The 17,869-nt window shown below is 45.7% G+C and overlaps 2 protein-coding genes and 1 long non-coding RNA gene across 5 annotated transcripts; 2 read left to right on the top strand and 1 right to left on the bottom strand.

Moving 5' to 3' along the window:
• Nucleotides 1–380: 380 nt before the first annotated feature.
• IRF6 (interferon regulatory factor 6) lies at nucleotides 381–8,329 on the bottom strand. Of its 3 annotated transcripts, XM_035347349.1 has the most exons (9): nucleotides 7,802–7,954; nucleotides 6,951–7,051; nucleotides 4,445–4,621; nucleotides 3,120–3,324; nucleotides 2,548–2,670; nucleotides 2,315–2,461; nucleotides 1,619–2,011; nucleotides 1,119–1,237; nucleotides 381–838 (listed from the first exon to the last, which is right to left on the bottom strand). In XM_035347349.1, exons 2-9 carry the CDS (start codon nucleotides 6,951–6,953, stop codon nucleotides 617–619), a joined length of 1,389 nt encoding a protein of 462 aa, XP_035203240.1. In that variant the 5' UTR covers nucleotides 6,954–7,051; nucleotides 7,802–7,954; the 3' UTR covers nucleotides 381–616. The 3 variants fall into 3 exon arrangements, with proteins under 3 accessions (XP_035203240.1, XP_035203239.1, XP_035203241.1); XM_035347348.1 differs by lacking the exons at nucleotides 6,951–7,051; nucleotides 7,802–7,954 and adding an exon at nucleotides 8,200–8,329; XM_035347350.1 differs by lacking the exon at nucleotides 6,951–7,051.
• LOC118178636 lies at nucleotides 4,499–5,361 on the top strand. Its single transcript, XR_004756244.1, has 2 exons — nucleotides 4,499–4,636; nucleotides 5,050–5,361. It is a non-coding gene; the product is annotated as an uncharacterized LOC118178636 (long non-coding RNA).
• Nucleotides 8,330–12,360: 4,031 nt separating the features above from the next.
• GUCA1B (guanylate cyclase activator 1B) lies at nucleotides 12,361–17,869 on the top strand. The gene is made up of 4 exons (XM_035347397.1): nucleotides 12,361–12,686; nucleotides 13,511–13,660; nucleotides 14,979–15,093; nucleotides 15,717–17,869. Exons 1-4 carry the CDS (start codon nucleotides 12,483–12,485, stop codon nucleotides 15,842–15,844), a joined length of 597 nt encoding a protein of 198 aa, XP_035203288.1. The 5' UTR covers nucleotides 12,361–12,482; the 3' UTR covers nucleotides 15,845–17,869.

The raw sequence follows: 17,869 nt of genomic DNA on the forward strand, positions 1-17,869 counted from the left end.
GAGCGGAGCGGCCTTCCCGGGGCGGAGCGGCCCAGGTCGGCGGGCCTGGCCCTATAAACACGGAAGAGGGCGCTGAGGGGGCGCTGCCCTCAGCCTGAGCTCCGAGCTCCCGCTGGTTTTGGAGGGGGACTTAAACCCTAGCGTTTACTCCAAATACATGCACATCTATAAAATACACGTATATAAAATTTAAAGCACGGTCAAAGAAGGGCTAGGCTGCAAGGCTACAACTAGAGAGCAGCCAGAGATAAATAAAAGACGACAAAATGGCATTCTTAAAGCAGTTTTAATAAAGCACAGATTACGTCTCTCCGCCCTCTAAGGATCAAGTGTTTATATACAGCGTGTCAATAGTGGATTTTAAAAAATATTACATAATTAAAAATCTGATTTACACATAGCAAACAGCTAAAAACAGCAGTGAAGCTAGAGGTATTCCTTATTCCCTTTATTTAAAACGCTCCCCAAACAGAAATACCATAGACTGTTGAAATTTAATCAGAAAACCAGATTTACAAATTTCATTGGGGTTAAGGCAAGGCACTCACTAACATTTCCCCATATGTACAATATAGGAAACCCTGGGGCACCCTGCAGCAGCAGGACAGAGTGCCTGTCACTGTGCTGGCAGCGGCTGTGCCATGTGCATGGCAGGGGCCTGCATCGGCCACCCCTCCTGATGGGTCTGCAGCAGGCGGTACAGCTGCTTCAAGTGAGCCACGATGTTGTCCTTGATGTCAGGCGTGGAGATCTGGAGTCGTACACTGCCACTGTCAAAGGAACGTGTGAAGTCACCAGAGAACATTTCATATATCATCCGGGCCACGACTGGAATGACCTGTTGAAGAAATAGTGAGCCATTTTAGCCTAGCAGTCACACAGTACATCCCTGTTCCTTTGGCAGGAACCCCCTGCAGGATGGTGTCCCCAATTTTCTTAAAACACACTCACAGATCAATGTCATTCAGTGCACAAAATCCACCAGCCTTGCTTGGTTTCTCAGTGCCAATAACCATGGCAGAGAAGAACAGTTTCTGGTTTCTCTGGATATCAATCCAGAGACAATAATGTGGCCCCAGCAAGGCTGCCACATCTCGCTTCAGGGCCTTAGCTCCTACCTGAACCACAATCAGCTTTCTCTCCCTAGGTTTTCCATCAGGCCACTCTTCTCCAAAACAGAAGTAGATCTCAAATGGTGGCTGTTTTTCAATTTGTCCTTTCTGGTGGGCAATCAGCTCTAGGAAGAAAAGTGGAATGCTGCAGGGTTGTCCATCTTTTGGTTAGAAATGCTCACCATATCCCATCTCGCTGTATTGTCCTGAGTCTTAGCTATACATCTCACAAAACAATTACAATTTATTTCTTTAACCCAGAAAAGTTTCCTTTAAAAGCAAGGCCCACCAATATTTTTCAGAGTGCACGTGCACATTATTCTGATGCACACGTGCCCCCACAGTCCACTGAGGTCAGGGGAAGCAGTGGCCACTACCCATGCTCCATGCATGTGCAAACTAATTAGTGCATCCAGACTGACCCCCATGGCAGACCACCCTTTCCAATAGTGTCACCAAGTACTCAGACCAAACTCCGTTTTCTTCCAGACACAGAAGCTACCTACCACTTAGGAACGTTTCCAGGCAGAATAGTTTGACTTTCTTTTGCCTCTCAATCAAATTTGGTGTGGCGGCAGAAGGCGCACAGGGACCAGACCAGTACACCTTGCACTGGCAGAGCCGGACAGCATAGATGGCATGGCCACTGACCTCCAGGATCAGTCCCCTGTCCATAACATCCAGTAGCCGACTTGTGAAGATCTTTTGCCTTTCATTGGTGATTTGCTCTGTTCCTGGAAACTTCACTTGCTCCAAATTGATAGGCCCAAAGAGCTCTTCCTGGTCTGGCATAGGACCCAGCTCTCCATAGAAAAGTCTGCATCCCTGTGGGTTGCTTACAGTTGTCGTTGGTCCTGTCTCCTTTCCTCGATATTCAAACTTGATTTCTAGGTCTGTCACTGAGAGAGAAACTGTCAGTAGGATTTTCCCTGGACCTCTGCGCATACTTTATCAGCAGCAGACACACACCACACAGTCCAACCTAGACTCACAGGGATGTTCTAGCTACACACAGATCGTAGAATGTCCGAGTTGGAAGGGACCCACAAGGATCATCAAGTCCAATCCATGGGTTCCCAAAGAACCACACACAAAAAAATAATAATCAGATATTCTTGCTAACAAGTGAACAACCAAAGGGTTTAAAAAAAGTTGTAACTTTTAAGTACAATGACAGAAGTACTATAAATCCATCAACATACTTGGAAGAGAGCTGATCCAGAGCTCAGGGCTGCTGAAGAAATCATGCTGCAGAGCTGTTGGGGGCATTTCCATATCTACAGGTTCATTCTTAGGCCACACAGCTTCAGGGCTGCAGTTTTCTGCGCTGGCTGGAGCCATTGGAGAATCTACAGAAGGTAATCAATTATTTGCAAGCATGCACCAATATACAAGCAAAGAACTTCACTACCACATTACATTCTATGCCACCAACCATTGATATTAAGAAATGGAAATGTCTCTTGAATAGGGACATGCTGAGATTGGTTCAGTTCTTCTTCTTCTTCCTCATCAAGGTCATTATCCTTCTCATCCCATGGAGCTGAGCCAGTGGAACCTTCAAACAAGCACAGAATGACAGGTAGACAATTCGGTGTGAAACACTGCAATAGCATTCTTGAAAAAAATGTAATCTTCACATTGGCTTTGCACAACAGCAGAATTTTGTCTATTTTCTAAGTAAAAAGACAAAATTTTATCTGTACAATATTATTTTCAGGTTAATACCTGGTTTTAGAAAGCTGAGGATATTGAAGCTATTGAAAATATTGGATTTTCATTTTTTTTTTAAGCAAGAAACATGCAACTGTGTGCAGCTCTGTTAATTTTACTGTAGGCATACTATGTTTCAAAGTCCTCGAAGCTTAGTGTAACTGGGCTTACACATGGCAACTGCTTTTTTACAGCACACAAAGGCAGCTCAAGAGTTAATGCCACAGAGAGAAAGGCATTCGCATTGGACAAACGCCTGCTCAGTAACCAGCACTGTGTCAGCAAGGCCCTCACCTGGATTAATGATTGATCCCTGGGACTGCGGGATATCGCACACTTCATAAATTTTAACAGGATTCATGGGCACCTCCTTGGTGCCATCATACATCAAATTAAATTCCCGGCTTTTGTTAAGAGCACATCGGAGCTGGGCTTTCCACTTTGCAGGGTCCGGCTCATCAACTCCTTCCTGGTACTTTCCTGTTTCCACAGCCCATGCCTGGGGACAAAGTACACCATGCTCAGTCCAGCCCTTGCAATAGAGTGGCTTTTTATCAGAAATGAAGCTTACAAACAAATTTATTGTAAAATCTTTCTCCTGCAGAAGCCTTAACTACAGCTCTTCTGATAATGACAGCGGGCATTCCCTCTGTAATAGCTTTTCAAAGAATCACAGAATAGTTTGGGTTGGAAGGGACCTTAAAGATCATCTCATTCCAGCCCCCTGCCATGGGCGGGGATGCCACCCACCAGATCAGGTTACCCAGGGCCTCATCCAACCTGGCCTCAAACACATCCAGGGATGGGGCATCCACATCTTCTCTGGGCAACCTGTTCCAGTCTCTCTCCATACTTTTTCCCTTTCCCCATTAAAAAGATTTAGAAAAAAAAAATAAAAAAATATGTAAATCCAAATTTCCAAGAACCAGTTCGGAGCACACATCTTCACACAAGTTAAGAAAATATCGATCGTACAGGATTGCACACTGAGTTTTTCTAGGTGTTAAGCGCAATACCAAAAGCCATTTCTGGCAGCGAGCTGTACCCTGTGCAGGGGGAGTGGATTTGGTTAAAACGGAATGGAGCAGCCTCAGGTATCCACCTAGCTGTCTCACCCCTGAATCAGACCATTAATACAAGATCCTTCCGAGGCAGAGGAAGTCAAAAATCCTTCAGAGTAAAGGAGTTAAAATGAACCCCCTAGGAGAAGAATATCAAGAACAGCAGTAACAATAACTGAAACTTCATGCTGGAGCAATGATTTTCCTTTCCCTGTTAAGATCTATGTAACAATATTTAATGGTTTGATGCAAAGAATAAGGCAGCTGCCACACACCAAACCAAGTCGATGAAACAAGCAGCAGTAATCTCCCAGAGTTTGTACAACCAGACATTGTCAGGGCTTCGGCGGCCTGAAAGAGTTAAAGAACTAAACACCTTCCCAGCACAGTGCCAAGCTTGGCATCGAAGTGCTCAAAGTGGCATTTCAGAGGTCAAAGAAACAGGACAAAATGCGCCTGGAAGCAGCTACTGAAACGCCTATCCAGCTCTCGGCCAACAATTCAGCCCTTTGTCTCTGTGTAAGAGCCGTGGTACAACCGAGCTTCTCCCTCCCTCACCTTGAAGATGGTATTCTCCTCCTCGTGCTGCGGGCTGTGCCGAGTTGCGTGCTTCCATGGGATCTGAAACCGCTTTGCTTCTCGATTCAGCCAGATAAGGCCTGGATACATACCGCTATCTACCTGGGCCACGAGCCAGGGCTTCAAGCGCACTCTTCGCGGGTGTAACGCCATTGTCTACAAAGGACAGAGGTAATAGCAGACCAATTGTGAAAGGTTAGTTGAGAGTCAGGTCCTTTAAAAAAAAGAAAAAGTTAACTTCATGACGTACTGTACATGGTGCTAGTGTTACCGTTGGTTGTGTTATTACACATTGAAGCCACTAACTCAGATTTAGCTAACTACCGCTCTGCCGGGAGGAGTTACAAATGCATCACTAAGTGATGTTTCTACACTGTTAATGTCTCTGGAACAACAATGTGCATTACTCGTGTTAACTGAGCACATGGAAGGGTGAGCCCCAATCAAACTTGAGCTGTAAGTGCTGCGCAGGAGATAAAGCCACAAACAAGCCACAGCAAGAACAGACATTAGAATTTCAAAAGCCTCCACGTACCCCTTAGCAAACAGGAATCTCTCATCTAGTTTTTCTTCAATCCTGCCAGGCTTGCACTGAGAAGGAAAAGAAAACTACATGCCAAATCTGAAGCTTTTGCCCTGACTGAGGTATAGGTGGAACCATCTGTCTGAAGCAGAGGGGACTGGTTTAACAGAGATGGGCTTTCCTCCTAAAGTCATTTCACAACTTTTTCTTGATTTCTTTGAATGCAATATAATCACTTGCAAGCACCAGTGTAAGGTGCTGACCTATAAAAACCAGGATGTTTATCCAGAAGGACATGAACTGCAAGTCTGCACTGACACTAAAAATCAAGTCATATTGACTTAATGTTTAATTTCTTTAAAAAAAAAAAAAAGTTAATGGATTAAATTTACTTTTTTTAAAGTAGTATTGTGTTGATACTATATTTGCAACCAACAATATACTTTCTCTTCAGGACAAAGTCACAGATACAAAATTAATGACTGTCCCCTGCAAAATAAGGCAGCATTTGGTATCTTGAGACTGGAATGTGGATGCACACTTGCACTACGTGTGCTTAGAAGGCGTAATTTGCATATTCTTTTTGTAAATCTTGAAACCAATGAGAAAAATGGCAGACTTCCCATTAATAAAGCAGTTACAGGATAAGTAAATCCTTTGCCATAAGCCCTGAATACTGCTACAGGAGTTTCAAAATGTGTCTAGCAGCAGAGATGGAGGAGATTAAAAAAAACTATCCAAGAACTAGTCTAGGAACAGGTTTTATTTGTTCAAAAACCATCAGATCCAATTCAAATGCAAATGTTCACACAAAATTAATCTGAGCACAACTTATTTTATCTGTTAAGCAAAGAAAATGCTCAGAATCAATTTTAAATCACGTTTAAGTAATAGTTTGAAAATGTGCTTAGTCAAGGACCTGGGCATGTTAGCAGACTGCTTCACAGGTGCTGCAAACATCAGAAAGGAATCCTCCTTTTCATGCTTCTGGAACTACAGCATTAGTTATTCATGTCAAAAATCCTATCAGAATTACAAACTCAATAGCATGTTTGCAAAGACACAAAGTCCAGGTAAACCCTGGACTTAGAATTGAGACCAAAAAACAGCACAACAGGTATTGATTTCACTTGCTAAAGGAAAAACAGCAATTTATCCTTGCAACAAAGAGATCCTAACTAAAGCTTGTTCCCACAATCTCTTTTACACTTTAAGCAGCTCTCTCTGTTTCTAATAACGTACACTGTGTACACACACATTTGCAAGGCCAAGATTAAATACAAGCCCATACACCATGGAGAAAAAATCATGCCTGCCTCTCAAACAAAATAAATTCAGTCACATGGACAGTGCGCTGGCACTGCCGTATTGGGTTTGAATTGTCCCTTGGATCGCAGACAGCCTCTGTCAATACCAGACGTTACAATGCTTTACAACCTTTTATCACCAATGGCTTGTTGACACAATAACAGAGAGCAAACCAACTTGAATCCCATTGCTCGACGCAGACAGTGAGTCAGCCCCTCGCAGCCTTCAACTTCCATCCCACAAGGGTCCACCATTGCTAGAAGCCGCTCCCGCTCTCGGAAAGCTGCGAGGGCCAGACAGCAAGAGCTCCAGCAAACTCAGGGGTGAGCAGACATCCTGCAGCACCCCGATGGCCGCAGACAAGTGACAAAGTTCAGGGCCAGCCGCGGTTAATCGCGGTGACTCTCAGTGCAGGTGCCAGTCAGAGCAGCAGCAGCAAACCAGGAAAACAATACCCAAGTCTGCCTCGACCTGGCTGGAAAGGGGCTGAAACCCTGGGAAGCCCTGGGAATCAGAGGTTCTTTGCTCCTGATGCTGGGGTGCAGGAGAAGCGCAGCTCCCCTGCTCCGGCATGGCTCTGCCCACAGTGGTACCCAGAGTGGGGCGTGAAGGATGCGCACATCCCCTCCTGGCTCCCTCCTCCGCGCCTCTTACCATCTTGCTGTGGCCCACGAGTTTTCCAAGCTCAAACGCTTTCAGCCTCTGCCAGCACGACCACAAATACTCAGCGCCTTCCCAACCTGTTCACAACGCCTCTGAGGAAGGAAGGGGTGCTCTCTGGATTCATCTCTGCAGTGCCACGCCACAGGCTGGCACCTCATTCCTTGCTTGTTAATTTCATTTGATTACCTTATCCTATATATATATACATATATATATCCACACACACACGTACATACATACACATTTTAAAACCCCAAAGGCTCAACCTTTAGAATTAGTGCTCCCCCAGAGAAGCACGCTGACCTCCCACCCAGCTTTCTGACACCTCACCACCTCCCTGCCAGCTCCCCGCGGCTCCCACCTCTCAGGCTTTGCCCACCATCACTTCCCCAAACCCCGCAGCCCCCGGGCTCCCCCGCCCTGGAGCCCAGCCGCCTCCCGCACTCCCGGCGCCGCCGGGTGAATTCCGCCCGGTGCCGGGCCGGGACTGCCCCGGCGGGGACACGAGCGATTTAGGTGGCGCGGGAGCTGCAGGCAGGGCAGGGCTGGGACCGACACCAGGACCGGCACCGGGACCACCCCGGCCCGAAAGCCGTAGCCCAGGGCTAAGCCTGGGAGGGCAAGAGGCCGGCGGGGCCCCGCGGCGTGGCCGGCCCCGGCCGCCGGAGCGCCCCCTCCAGCCCGAGACGAGCGCCCGGGGGGGCACCGCACCGAGCCCCGGGACCGCCCCGGGACCCCCCCGGGACCCCCCCGGGACCCCGCCGCGTTCCGGTTCCCGTAACCCCCCCGACGGCTGCACAGCCCCGGGAGAACCGGAGCGCACCGTGACCCCCGGCACTTACCGGCAGCGCCCGCTCCGCACCCCCGGGGCTCTCCGCAGCAGGGGAGGGGGCGGCGGGGGTCGGCGAGGGGATCTCGGCGGGGGGCGGCGGGCGGGGGGCAGCGGGCACGGCGCGCCCTGCTCCCTCCCGCGGCCCCGCCCTCACCTGCCCAGGTGCGCCCGGCGCAGCCGCACCGCCCGGCCCGCCCCCGGCCGCGGGGGGGCCCTGCGCCGCTCCCGGCCCTCCCTTCCCCCGGTCTTGTTAGTGGAAATGGTACAAAAAAAAAAAAGGGCTTCTTAATATTTCTGGAGTTACAAAAAAAAAAAAAATGATTTCTTCCTTTTTTTTTTTTTGTTACAAAAAAAAAAAAAAAAAAAAAAAAGTTTTTTTTTATTTTTTTTCCCCAGTGCAAAACCTACCTGGCCCAGCAGATCCATCCATCAAGTTTTAGGACAAAACGTAAAGCTGGGTGTGATTACCGCACAGCTACAAGCACGCCGCACCAATGTTCCTCCTCTCGCCTCGTCCCTGCCCGCACAGCCCCGCACAGCCCCGCGCATCCCTCGCGGACACCCCGTGGCTCGCCTTTCGTGGCTCGTCCCCGTAGGTGGGGAGCCGTGACTCAGTGGTGAATCTTGGTTTCAAGAGATCAAATAATTCACTATTCGGTTTCAATGAAGTGGAAAAAACAGTGGGAATTTCCCTTCTACTCATGGACACTGTGGATAGTGCTGAGTCCTGGTTTAGGAAAGGCTAACCTACAGCCAGCACTTAATCCTACACCGAGGGTTTGGAATTATGAATGCAAAATGCTGAAAATCTTCACACAAACAGAAAATGAAAATCTGCATTTTTCTTGGAAAGTGTGCCTTGCGAGGTGCCAAGTGCCAGGTAAACATTTCAGCCTTCATTCATCGCTGAAGTGTAGCCACTTGGAGGTAACATTGAGCAGGAGTTTGTCAGCACGTAACAAAATCTGTCTGGCAATAAACACAAGCAGTAGGTGAGACTCTAAAGCTGGCGTTTCCTTCATGGGAAAGAAGAAAATTTGGTGCTGCTTTGGTGAATTTTAGACGTGTTTGGCTAGTTTTACCTGACCGTTTTTGATATGGTAGGCGAGGGATGGCTGCTCCTTTAATAATAATACCTTTGCCACGTCGTTATTCCTGCTGTAGAAAAATGTGCGAAGGAATGGCAGCTCGGTGAGCACCTGAGAGGAGACATGTGGAGGCATCGGGCTGAACCCCCAGCCAAAGTCTGAGGGATCTTTGATCTATTCCCAAGCAGCCGGCACAGAAGCTGCTGTACATCCGCCCTGCATTCCTGCTGTCCACACGTCTGTCCTGCTGGCGACGGGAGAACATAGGGGTATTTCAGGTTTGCTTTCCCCTGTGGCCAGATGCTCAGGGAGCCTTGGAAGCGGCACTGGGCAGAGCTCAGCTCCTTCTAGGCCTGCCCTAAGGACACTTCAGATTGCCCAGCCCACTGAGAGCAGTCTCGGGGCAGATAAGGGCTGGTGAGTTTAACAGAAGGGAACAAGGTGGCTTGGCTACACGAGGGCTGCTGCAGCAGGGGCAAAGGAACTCAGTTTGCCTCCCGTATCATTGAAGCCCGTCCCCTGGGAGCAGGCAGCTGTGCCCGGCTGCACCCTGCCGCCTTCCTCCAGCCTCTGCTGAATGGCAATGCAGATGCCAAGCCAATGAGTCTTCCCAGCCCTATGCAGGTTTTTTTTTTTTTTCTTGAGTTTCTACCAGCCATTGCCGAAGCATGTGGCAGCATGTTGTGTCGGTGAGCTGACGGGAAATAAGCCGTCTCTTTTTCCATCCTCTTGGCTGGGAAACTGCAGCTTTTAAATTGTATAGGTGATAATGTGGGGATAGCTTGCTAGGCAGGACATGTAACCAGATATTACCTGTTTGCAACTAATCATCCAGTGCTCTTTGGATGTAATATTCTGTTAGTACATATCACCTTATAAAGCATTGATCCTAACCCTCCAAGGAGCCAAATAGCACCACCTCTTTATTCTTTTTATTTTTATTATTGTTAATTATCTCTGCTTACATTTACCTCTACCTGCATCTCTTTTTCAAGTCATATAGAGAACTTCTTTGACTGATAAACAGTACATCATAACGTGATGTTCTGCTGGCTAGGAGACAGCAGCTCTATCAGCAGTCTGCAGACTACGCACTTAGGACAATGAGAGTATATGCAGAGGAATTTTCATACCAGGAGCTATGGGATTTAATTTCAGTGCCAAAAACCATCAGCACTTTTATTAACATGATTGTATGTCATGATACCAGCAATAGCACCAGTTAGACTTTGTAACTCAAGTCTCTTTTAGTCCTTTGTTCCTAGCTGAAAAAGATTGTAGTCATCAAAACAAAGAGGAACCATTTTCTCTCCTGGGAACAGATCGCTGAGTTCCCATAAGGCAAAACAAAATTATGCAATGAGGCAACATAATGTCCCAGGCATGCAGAGTCTTGTTCCGTGCTCCCAGCGCTCACATTCCAGCCTGCAGCCGCGGCGCAGGAGCGCAGCACAAAATGGTGGAAGGCTCCGCACCAGCGTGCAAGACGTGCGGAGCCCTCCCTGCCTGCACCCCGGCAGAAGCACCTCCGCTTCTTGAAAGCCGTTTGTCACTCTGGTAGGGAAGCTGTGACCTCACCAGTGTCAGGCAAAATGAAATAAATATCAGTTGAGGGGAAAAGCCCTTCATACAGTAAAGGCAACTGAGCACAGGGAAATGGAAAATACAACAAAACAAATATGACAGTAACAGTAGTTGGCAAAGACTTCCTTCTAGGAGGCCTAGCTGAAAGGCAGACACCAGTGGGTAGATGCAGTATAACTTCTTGATGAGCCAGATGTCACACTGCTCTGCGGCATACAAGTCATCTTAGATTCGGGGACTGAAGTTTGTCTGCAGCAGTTGTAAAAGGAAGGATTAAGCTTATTGATGCTGTTGCATTCTTCTACATTCAGAGAGGGAAAAACATGATTCCTCTAAATTATCAGGTTAAAAAAAATAAATGTATTTTCATTAAAAGAGAAGAGCTTAACCTTCCTGATAATTCTCTTGGTCTTCCCTATCCATCATTACTTCTGCTGTATAGCTTTTATCCTCTTCTTGCTTAAGACTCTTAAGTGAATCCATCCATTGCCAAGGCACACTTAGATATGAAGAAGAGAAGCATAAAGTTGTGCTGTGTTCCAGCAAATCTGTGTGCATATTTTTTATATCTATATTTACACTATTATCAATAGGGTGCTTAGAGGCATAAGCGGATTCAGAGAAAGCCTTATTCCAGACACAAAATACTCCTGCAGTAGCATTTTTGAGATGACTGTTAACCTGTGATTTTTCCAAATTAGAAACTCTTCTTTCCAAAACAATCTACTTCTAAAAAAGAACAGCTTAAATCCTGATGGTATTTAGCATTATTATAATGGAGAGGCCATTGTTTCCCATTAACACTACACCAATCCTCTTAAAAGGAGAATCCTATCTACACATCAGCCTGGCTCAGGCACATTTATAGCTACAGGTCATTTCTTTCCAGCTGACACAGATAAATGGTTGGATTCGGAACACCTGGTATGATGTGGGTAAAAGCTGGTGGCCCCAGCAGGAAGGGAGAACAGGAGGTTCTGTGTAGGGAGTGTGACCTTTGGTAGTAGGTGGTTCTGCACTGCCTCATACCAGGTTTATTTAGTAAGCAAGTACATGGTTAAAAGAGGCTATCATTAGAGCTGTATTTCTGCCTAAAAGTGATAGGCAGAAGTACTTTAACAGAAAAAAGGCACAAAAGTGAAGAAATCTCAACTGTAATTATGTGTGCATAGAAGTAAAAGCTATCTGTAACCATCAAGTGAGAATTTCAATAATGAAATATGAAAAGTAGACAAATAAGCACATCTGCCTCCATGTGCACTTTATTGTTTTCTCTATTATTTTGTACAGAATAAAGCTGGTAGAACTTATTTGATTTACCATATATGTTGGCAGTCCTATTAGCAGTTTTTCCTTACATAAGTAGAATTGTACGTACTTATTTTCATCAGGATTTCCTCTTAGTGAGTGTTGTTTGTTAATATGCCCTGTTTCACTCAGGCATTGGTGTGTCCCCTACAAACAGGTAGCATATACCTTTATTGGAGGAACTGTTAGGAAACTTGCTTGCTATACTTTTTTCTTCTTTAAGGAAAGCCACAGTGAAGTGAGCAGGGTTGTAGGTGATGTGTAACGGGAAGCTCAGCTCCCAAGCTATTCAGTGTGAAGGTATTAATGTGCAGGACCCTGAGCCTCTGGATTCTGCTTCTAAATAGGGCACAGCCCAGAACATCTGAAGGTCTCTGTGACCCACGGGTGGGAATCTCCTAATGATCTTAGTTATTTTTGTATGTCTGCTACCACGTGTTATTCTTCCCTAATGAAGAGAAGCAACTCTACAATTGCCAAGTGAGCGCACAGAGCTGTGGAGGTGAATGCAGCCTGGAGAAGAAGGAGGAAGAATAAATTAAAAGACAGAATACCAAATAAAGGCACAAAACAGTGAGAAGGAAAAAAAAAAAAAAAAAAAAAAAAAAAAAAAGGAAAGCAACAAAGTGTTAAAAGGACAATACAAGCAAAGGACTTTGGATCTTCTTTTTGTTCCTTTTCTTTTCTTTCCCTCGTGATTTACGGAGCAAAATGGGACAGCAGTTCACCAATGCTGAAGGGGAGCAAGCAGAGATTGATGTTGCTGAATTGCAGGAATGGTATAAGAAATTTGTGGTTGAATGTCCCAGTGGGACCCTCTTCATGCATGAATTCAAGAGGTTCTTTGGGGTCCAGGATAACCGAGAAGCAGCAGAGTACATTGAAAACATGTTCAGAGCTTTTGATAAGAATGGGGTAAGTGGCAAGGGATTTTTACACAGATTTGTTGCTGCCTTTTCCTTCTGTAAGCTGGAGGTCTTTTGGTGAAGTTCTCACCCTTGTTACTGTGCTTCATGAGCAAGGTAAGGGTGCTGGGGCTGCTAGGGCAGAAGGAGCACACGCTGCAGTGCTTTGTGTGGACTGGGATGGGCTTATCTCATAAATCTATATGCTAAATAAGGACAGAATACCTTTATTCAACTGTTTGTGGATGGATTAAAAGGTTTAAGTTTAGGCGGTTACAATTAAGATCATCAAATAGCCAATGCTGCTAACTGAAATATATATATGTATATGCATATATATCTGTTATGGTGGGAGGGGTTACAGTGGAGGAAAGTCTGACTCAGGCTTGATATGCAGTGGAGGAAGCATGCATACATATATGCAGTCAGAACAGGTGGCATGTAACAAAATATTGATTTTATATACTCAAAAGTAAAAGAATGTTGACCAGTCATGGTTTAGATTTGCCAGTGCCTCAACTGCCTCCCCATCCTCCATGTGATTTGCATTGTCTGTCATCTCAGGGTGTTTAAATGTAAACTCCTCTCCGGAGTCCTGGCAGGTGCCCCCAAGCCTCGCATGGCAGGAGAGTTGTTTTGCTCTCCACTGTCACGCCTGGGGATACCTGGGCACAGAGGGGCACGGCTGTTCTCGCTGCTGCTCTGCTCCTCTAAATGGCACAGACATTACTGTCCCCAGGAGTGTCTTTTGGCAGTTTCAAATCCAGGTTTTATTAGCAGATTTCTATCAACTGTACACAGTTGTGTCATTCAGATCCTCTTCTGTTTCTTCAGGATAACACCATTGATTTTCTGGAGTATGTGGCTGCCTTGAATCTTGTTTTACGAGGAAAACTGGAACACAAGCTGAGGTGGACGTTCAAAGTGTATGACAAGGATGGGAATGGCTGCATAGACAAACCTGAGCTGCTAGAAATTGTTGAGGTAAGTAGGCATTGCCTAATCAGTTATTTAAGCAATCATTCTTTGGCAACATCATGATACATCCAGTTTTTGTGATAACTGGGTTTCAAAGCAGCTAAAGGGTAGTGATGAAGGGAAAATGCCTGACCTTGGTGAAAGGGTCAATGGTTTGGTGGAGCCTGATGCGGTGAGGGGTCAACTATATCAACAGCGGGCAGCTGTTGTGGGGTTCTCGTGTCTCTGCTTGTGACTTTCCTTCCAGATGTTTTACACCAAAATTCTCTGCCCTAGGTAGTGGAAGAGTGTCTCACCCCCTGCTCCTTACAGGAGCAAGTTTTCTGCCTGAGCAGTGGGCAAGAACACAGTGGGAGGCATAAATTAGCAGAGAAATTCCATTTGTAATTATTCCTTTCTGGGCTTATGTTTAGTTTTACTTAGTGACTGTGAAGGTGTGAGAGGAGGCATGTGGCTTGGCAGATGGACACCTGGTACCTAGTGCTATGTAGCTTTAGGTAACTTAGTGACTGTACTCGTCACCCCTGCGATGCGGGGTTACCCTTTCACAGCAGGGTTTGTGAATCAATGGTTACCAAATATTTTAGGATTTGGGGGGAAATGCAGAATCAAGAGACGACATCAGAGAAGTTGAGTGTATGGAAAGCAAGTTCTTTAGAAAGTTGGCAGCTGGGAAAAAGCAACTAGCTTGTTACCTGCCTCACCGGGGCAGGTGGGAGAGCATTTGGGGAGCCAGTCTGGGACAGGTTCAATTATAGTTTTGAGGTCAGACAGGAATTGGCCAGAGCTGTGTTAGGCCCTTGCTAATCCCCTCTCTGGGAAGACATCAGACAAAACCCTTCAGCCTAATGAGCAGAGATAATAATGAACAGGTGGCTGTTATGTTTGGATGAGATGGGAGGAATAGATAAAAATCTGCCATTTTCCAGAGGCAAAATGGAGCGGAAACTGGGGGTCAAAATGTGTGCTAATACAGGCTTGATCTTGCAGCTTAGGAAGAGCTCCCTGGGACAGAGGGATGGGTAAACCCAGGTGTGCCTGGCCTCAGGTCTGCTCAGGCCTTAGAAAAAATCATACTGAAAAGTTAGATTTTCCTAGCAAAAACTCTTGCCTTGTGATGTCTGACCTGTTTGTATAGGGGAAACAGACAGGAGGCAGCAGCTTCAAGGCACAGTGCATATGAGCGTAATTTTGGAGGGGCGGGGGTTCAAGAAAAAAAGATTAAAACTGCAGCCTTTATGAGACCTCTAAGCTGCTGGTAAAATAACAAATTTCGCCACTGCTCTTTTTCCAAACCTCTTCTAACCTGTGATCTTCTTTTCAGTCTATCTACAAGCTGAAGAAAGTGTGTCGGTCAGAGGTGGAGGAGAGGACTCCGCTGCTCACGCCGGAGGAGGTTGTGGACAGGATATTTCAGTTAGTGGATGAGAACGGGGATGGTAAGGAATTGATGGCTCAGATTGCATTCATGCATAATGAAAAGTTATCTGTGCTGGGCAGGCTAGTTTTAATTATGTTTATCAAGAAATCACTTAGGATGATCTTGTTACTCATATGACATGTTGGGTTTCATTCTAGTCTGCTCATGGTCAGAATCAAGAGCAACGTGGTACAGCGGGAGGAAATAATATTATTTTAATGTAAAATAGGCAGGGCTCACTATTCTGTCTGGATTTTGATGCTGTATGGATGTTGTTCTCTGAACGTCCCCGGTAGCCAGAGAGCAGGTCCCAGCCTGAGTAAAGCCAATTCTCCAGCCAAATCGGAGCTTGCAGGACCAGACTTGCAGTGGAGCTCCTCCTGGAGCTGCAAGTGTGAGCCAATGCAACACTTCGTGCTAGCCAAAGGGACAGGGCAGGTGTGAACCGATTGGGTTATGGTGTGGTTGTTTTTTTAGCTAGCTGGCCTATATAGTTTATATTGGGGAAATTAAGTATAGCTTTTGTCTTATTAGAATATTATCTTCTGAAATATAGGAGGTGTTTTTGACTTCCTGTTGGCCTCTTGTCTTATCTGCCCTGTTCTGTCTCCCCATCTTGTGTCCTCCTTATCTCATGCACAGGGCAGCTGTCCCTTGATGAGTTCATTGATGGGGCCAGGAAAGACAAGTGGGTGATGAAGATGTTGCAGATGGATGTAAACCCTGGGGGATGGATCTCAGAGCAGAGGCGGAAGAGTGCTTTGTTTTAAGAGAACCCAGTTCTGACATGACAGAAAAAGTGATGCAGACTACAGCTGTGGCTCTCTTACTCCTGGGCAGTAGTGGCTTTCCTTGTTAATGCAATCTCGGCATCCAAATGAAAACTTCAGTGGTTTAAGAAGCCGTATCTCAATCTAAAACCCGTGCACTGCAAGGACATCTGGTACCCAGAGACTATTTTTGGCCCATGAATAAGTCTTCCTGTGTACACAACACCATGTTTGCCAGCTCTGGCTTTTGGTTACACCCCAAGGAGCAAACTTCTCGTGGCTAACTGCAGTGGATCCTGAGCAGTATCTAACACTGACAACAGAATCAGGAAGTGAGAAATCCTGATGTGGTGGTACCATCTCCAGCACAGAGTAGTGCCTGCATTGTTAACACCTGCAGGTACAAACATCAAACCAAAAGGGACTACGACTGAAGTGCTCCGATGGCAGACTTCATGCAGTCAGGAAGTCTGTTCTGCAATATGTACACATATTTAGTAGATTGTACTACTAATAATGTATAGTTCTGGAATGCTGATGTATCAGTATCAAATGAGAAGTACATTATGAGGTTTGCATTAGATATAAGTCAAGATTGCACACAGTAGAGGGAAATAAAATGTATGGGCTGGGCAGGTGGACCAGTAACTCCTTGTGTCTCCTGCTGTGTCCTGAAGTCTGCTCCTCACACCCACTCAAATGGGTTTCTGTGGGGCTGGAAAAAGGCATTTCCACGCCAAGCAGCAGTAGGAGCTGTACTTCTGAACAGCCACATCTAGAGGACAGATTTGCATGAACGTGATTCTGCTTTTTGAGGCCCTGTTTTCTACTGAATCATTGTTTTATGATAGTTTGCTCTGCTCTGCGAAGACTGAACGAGCCAGGAGTAGCTCCAGGAGTTTCCCTGCAGTGGGAGAAGTTCCCTGTGGAATGAGGATGCAGGAAGACCTGGGTTTTGCTCAGCAGTCTCACCACGATGGCAGGGCTGGTGCTGCTTTGTCAGCAGGACTGTAGAATGAAACGAGTGACAGAAAAATCCAAGTGAGTTACTGAAGTAGTCCAGTGGTTTTACACTGGACATAATTTAGTCACACTACAGATAAAATGTGTGCAGCTTGTAGGTTGAGCTCTACTGTTCTTACAGCTAACCCATGTACCTATATGAGTACATGTATATGGAAAGAATTTGAGCTGGACTAATACTTTGGTTTACTTTCATTTGATTTATTGGATTTTTTTACAAGAAAATATTCACGTGCAAAATAACATTAGCTTTTCTGTTTTACTTATTTTCCCATGGGATCACTTGGCCGAGTCATGTCCATGAAGAGATTTGCAATCCCTGTTTTTTTTTTGTGGCCTTCAATCATGACAGTTATCTTTCACTAGGTGATCGTTTTGCTGGTTTGTGGTTTGGTCAGTTTAACCAATGTTTAAACTCCAGAACGGGAGGAAGTATTCAGGGTAGGGCACAATCAGTGCTAGATTTCAAACGCATATACATTTCCACTTCTAAACAGCCTTTCTAAGAGTTCTCTGTAAATACACTCGCTTGTGGCCTGTCTACTTATCAGAGTAGATTAGACTTCTAGCTTTTTCTGCTGTTCAAAGCTCATTCAAGTCAATAGTTTATCAGTCAAAGACCTGAAAGAAAAATCTCACTTCCAGCTAACATCAGGACCTGGAAGAAAAGATTCACTTTGCTGATTTTTCAACTCATGGGCCAATGCTTTCATGATATGTACAAATCTCTAATTCCTCAAGTTTCAGCATCTCAAGCAATGTAATGCACTTCTCTTCTGATTCTCACAGTTTTTAGTTATGGAGTTGAGTACTGTAGTTTTGTGTAAGTGTTTTGAATTTCCATACTCCACCTGGTGAGACCAGGCACTGGAGGAGCTGTTGGGCACCTCCCACACCCGCAGTCCTGTGCTGGGGTGGTAGAGGGCATCCTAACACTGAGCACGTGTGTGGTTGGTGGTAGAAATTTTCTAACAAGAATTTAATAAAGGATTATTAATTTGT

Source organism: Oxyura jamaicensis, chromosome 26 (assembly GCF_011077185.1).
Source record: "Oxyura jamaicensis isolate SHBP4307 breed ruddy duck chromosome 26, BPBGC_Ojam_1.0, whole genome shotgun sequence".
NCBI lineage: Eukaryota > Metazoa > Chordata > Aves > Anseriformes > Anatidae > Oxyura > Oxyura jamaicensis.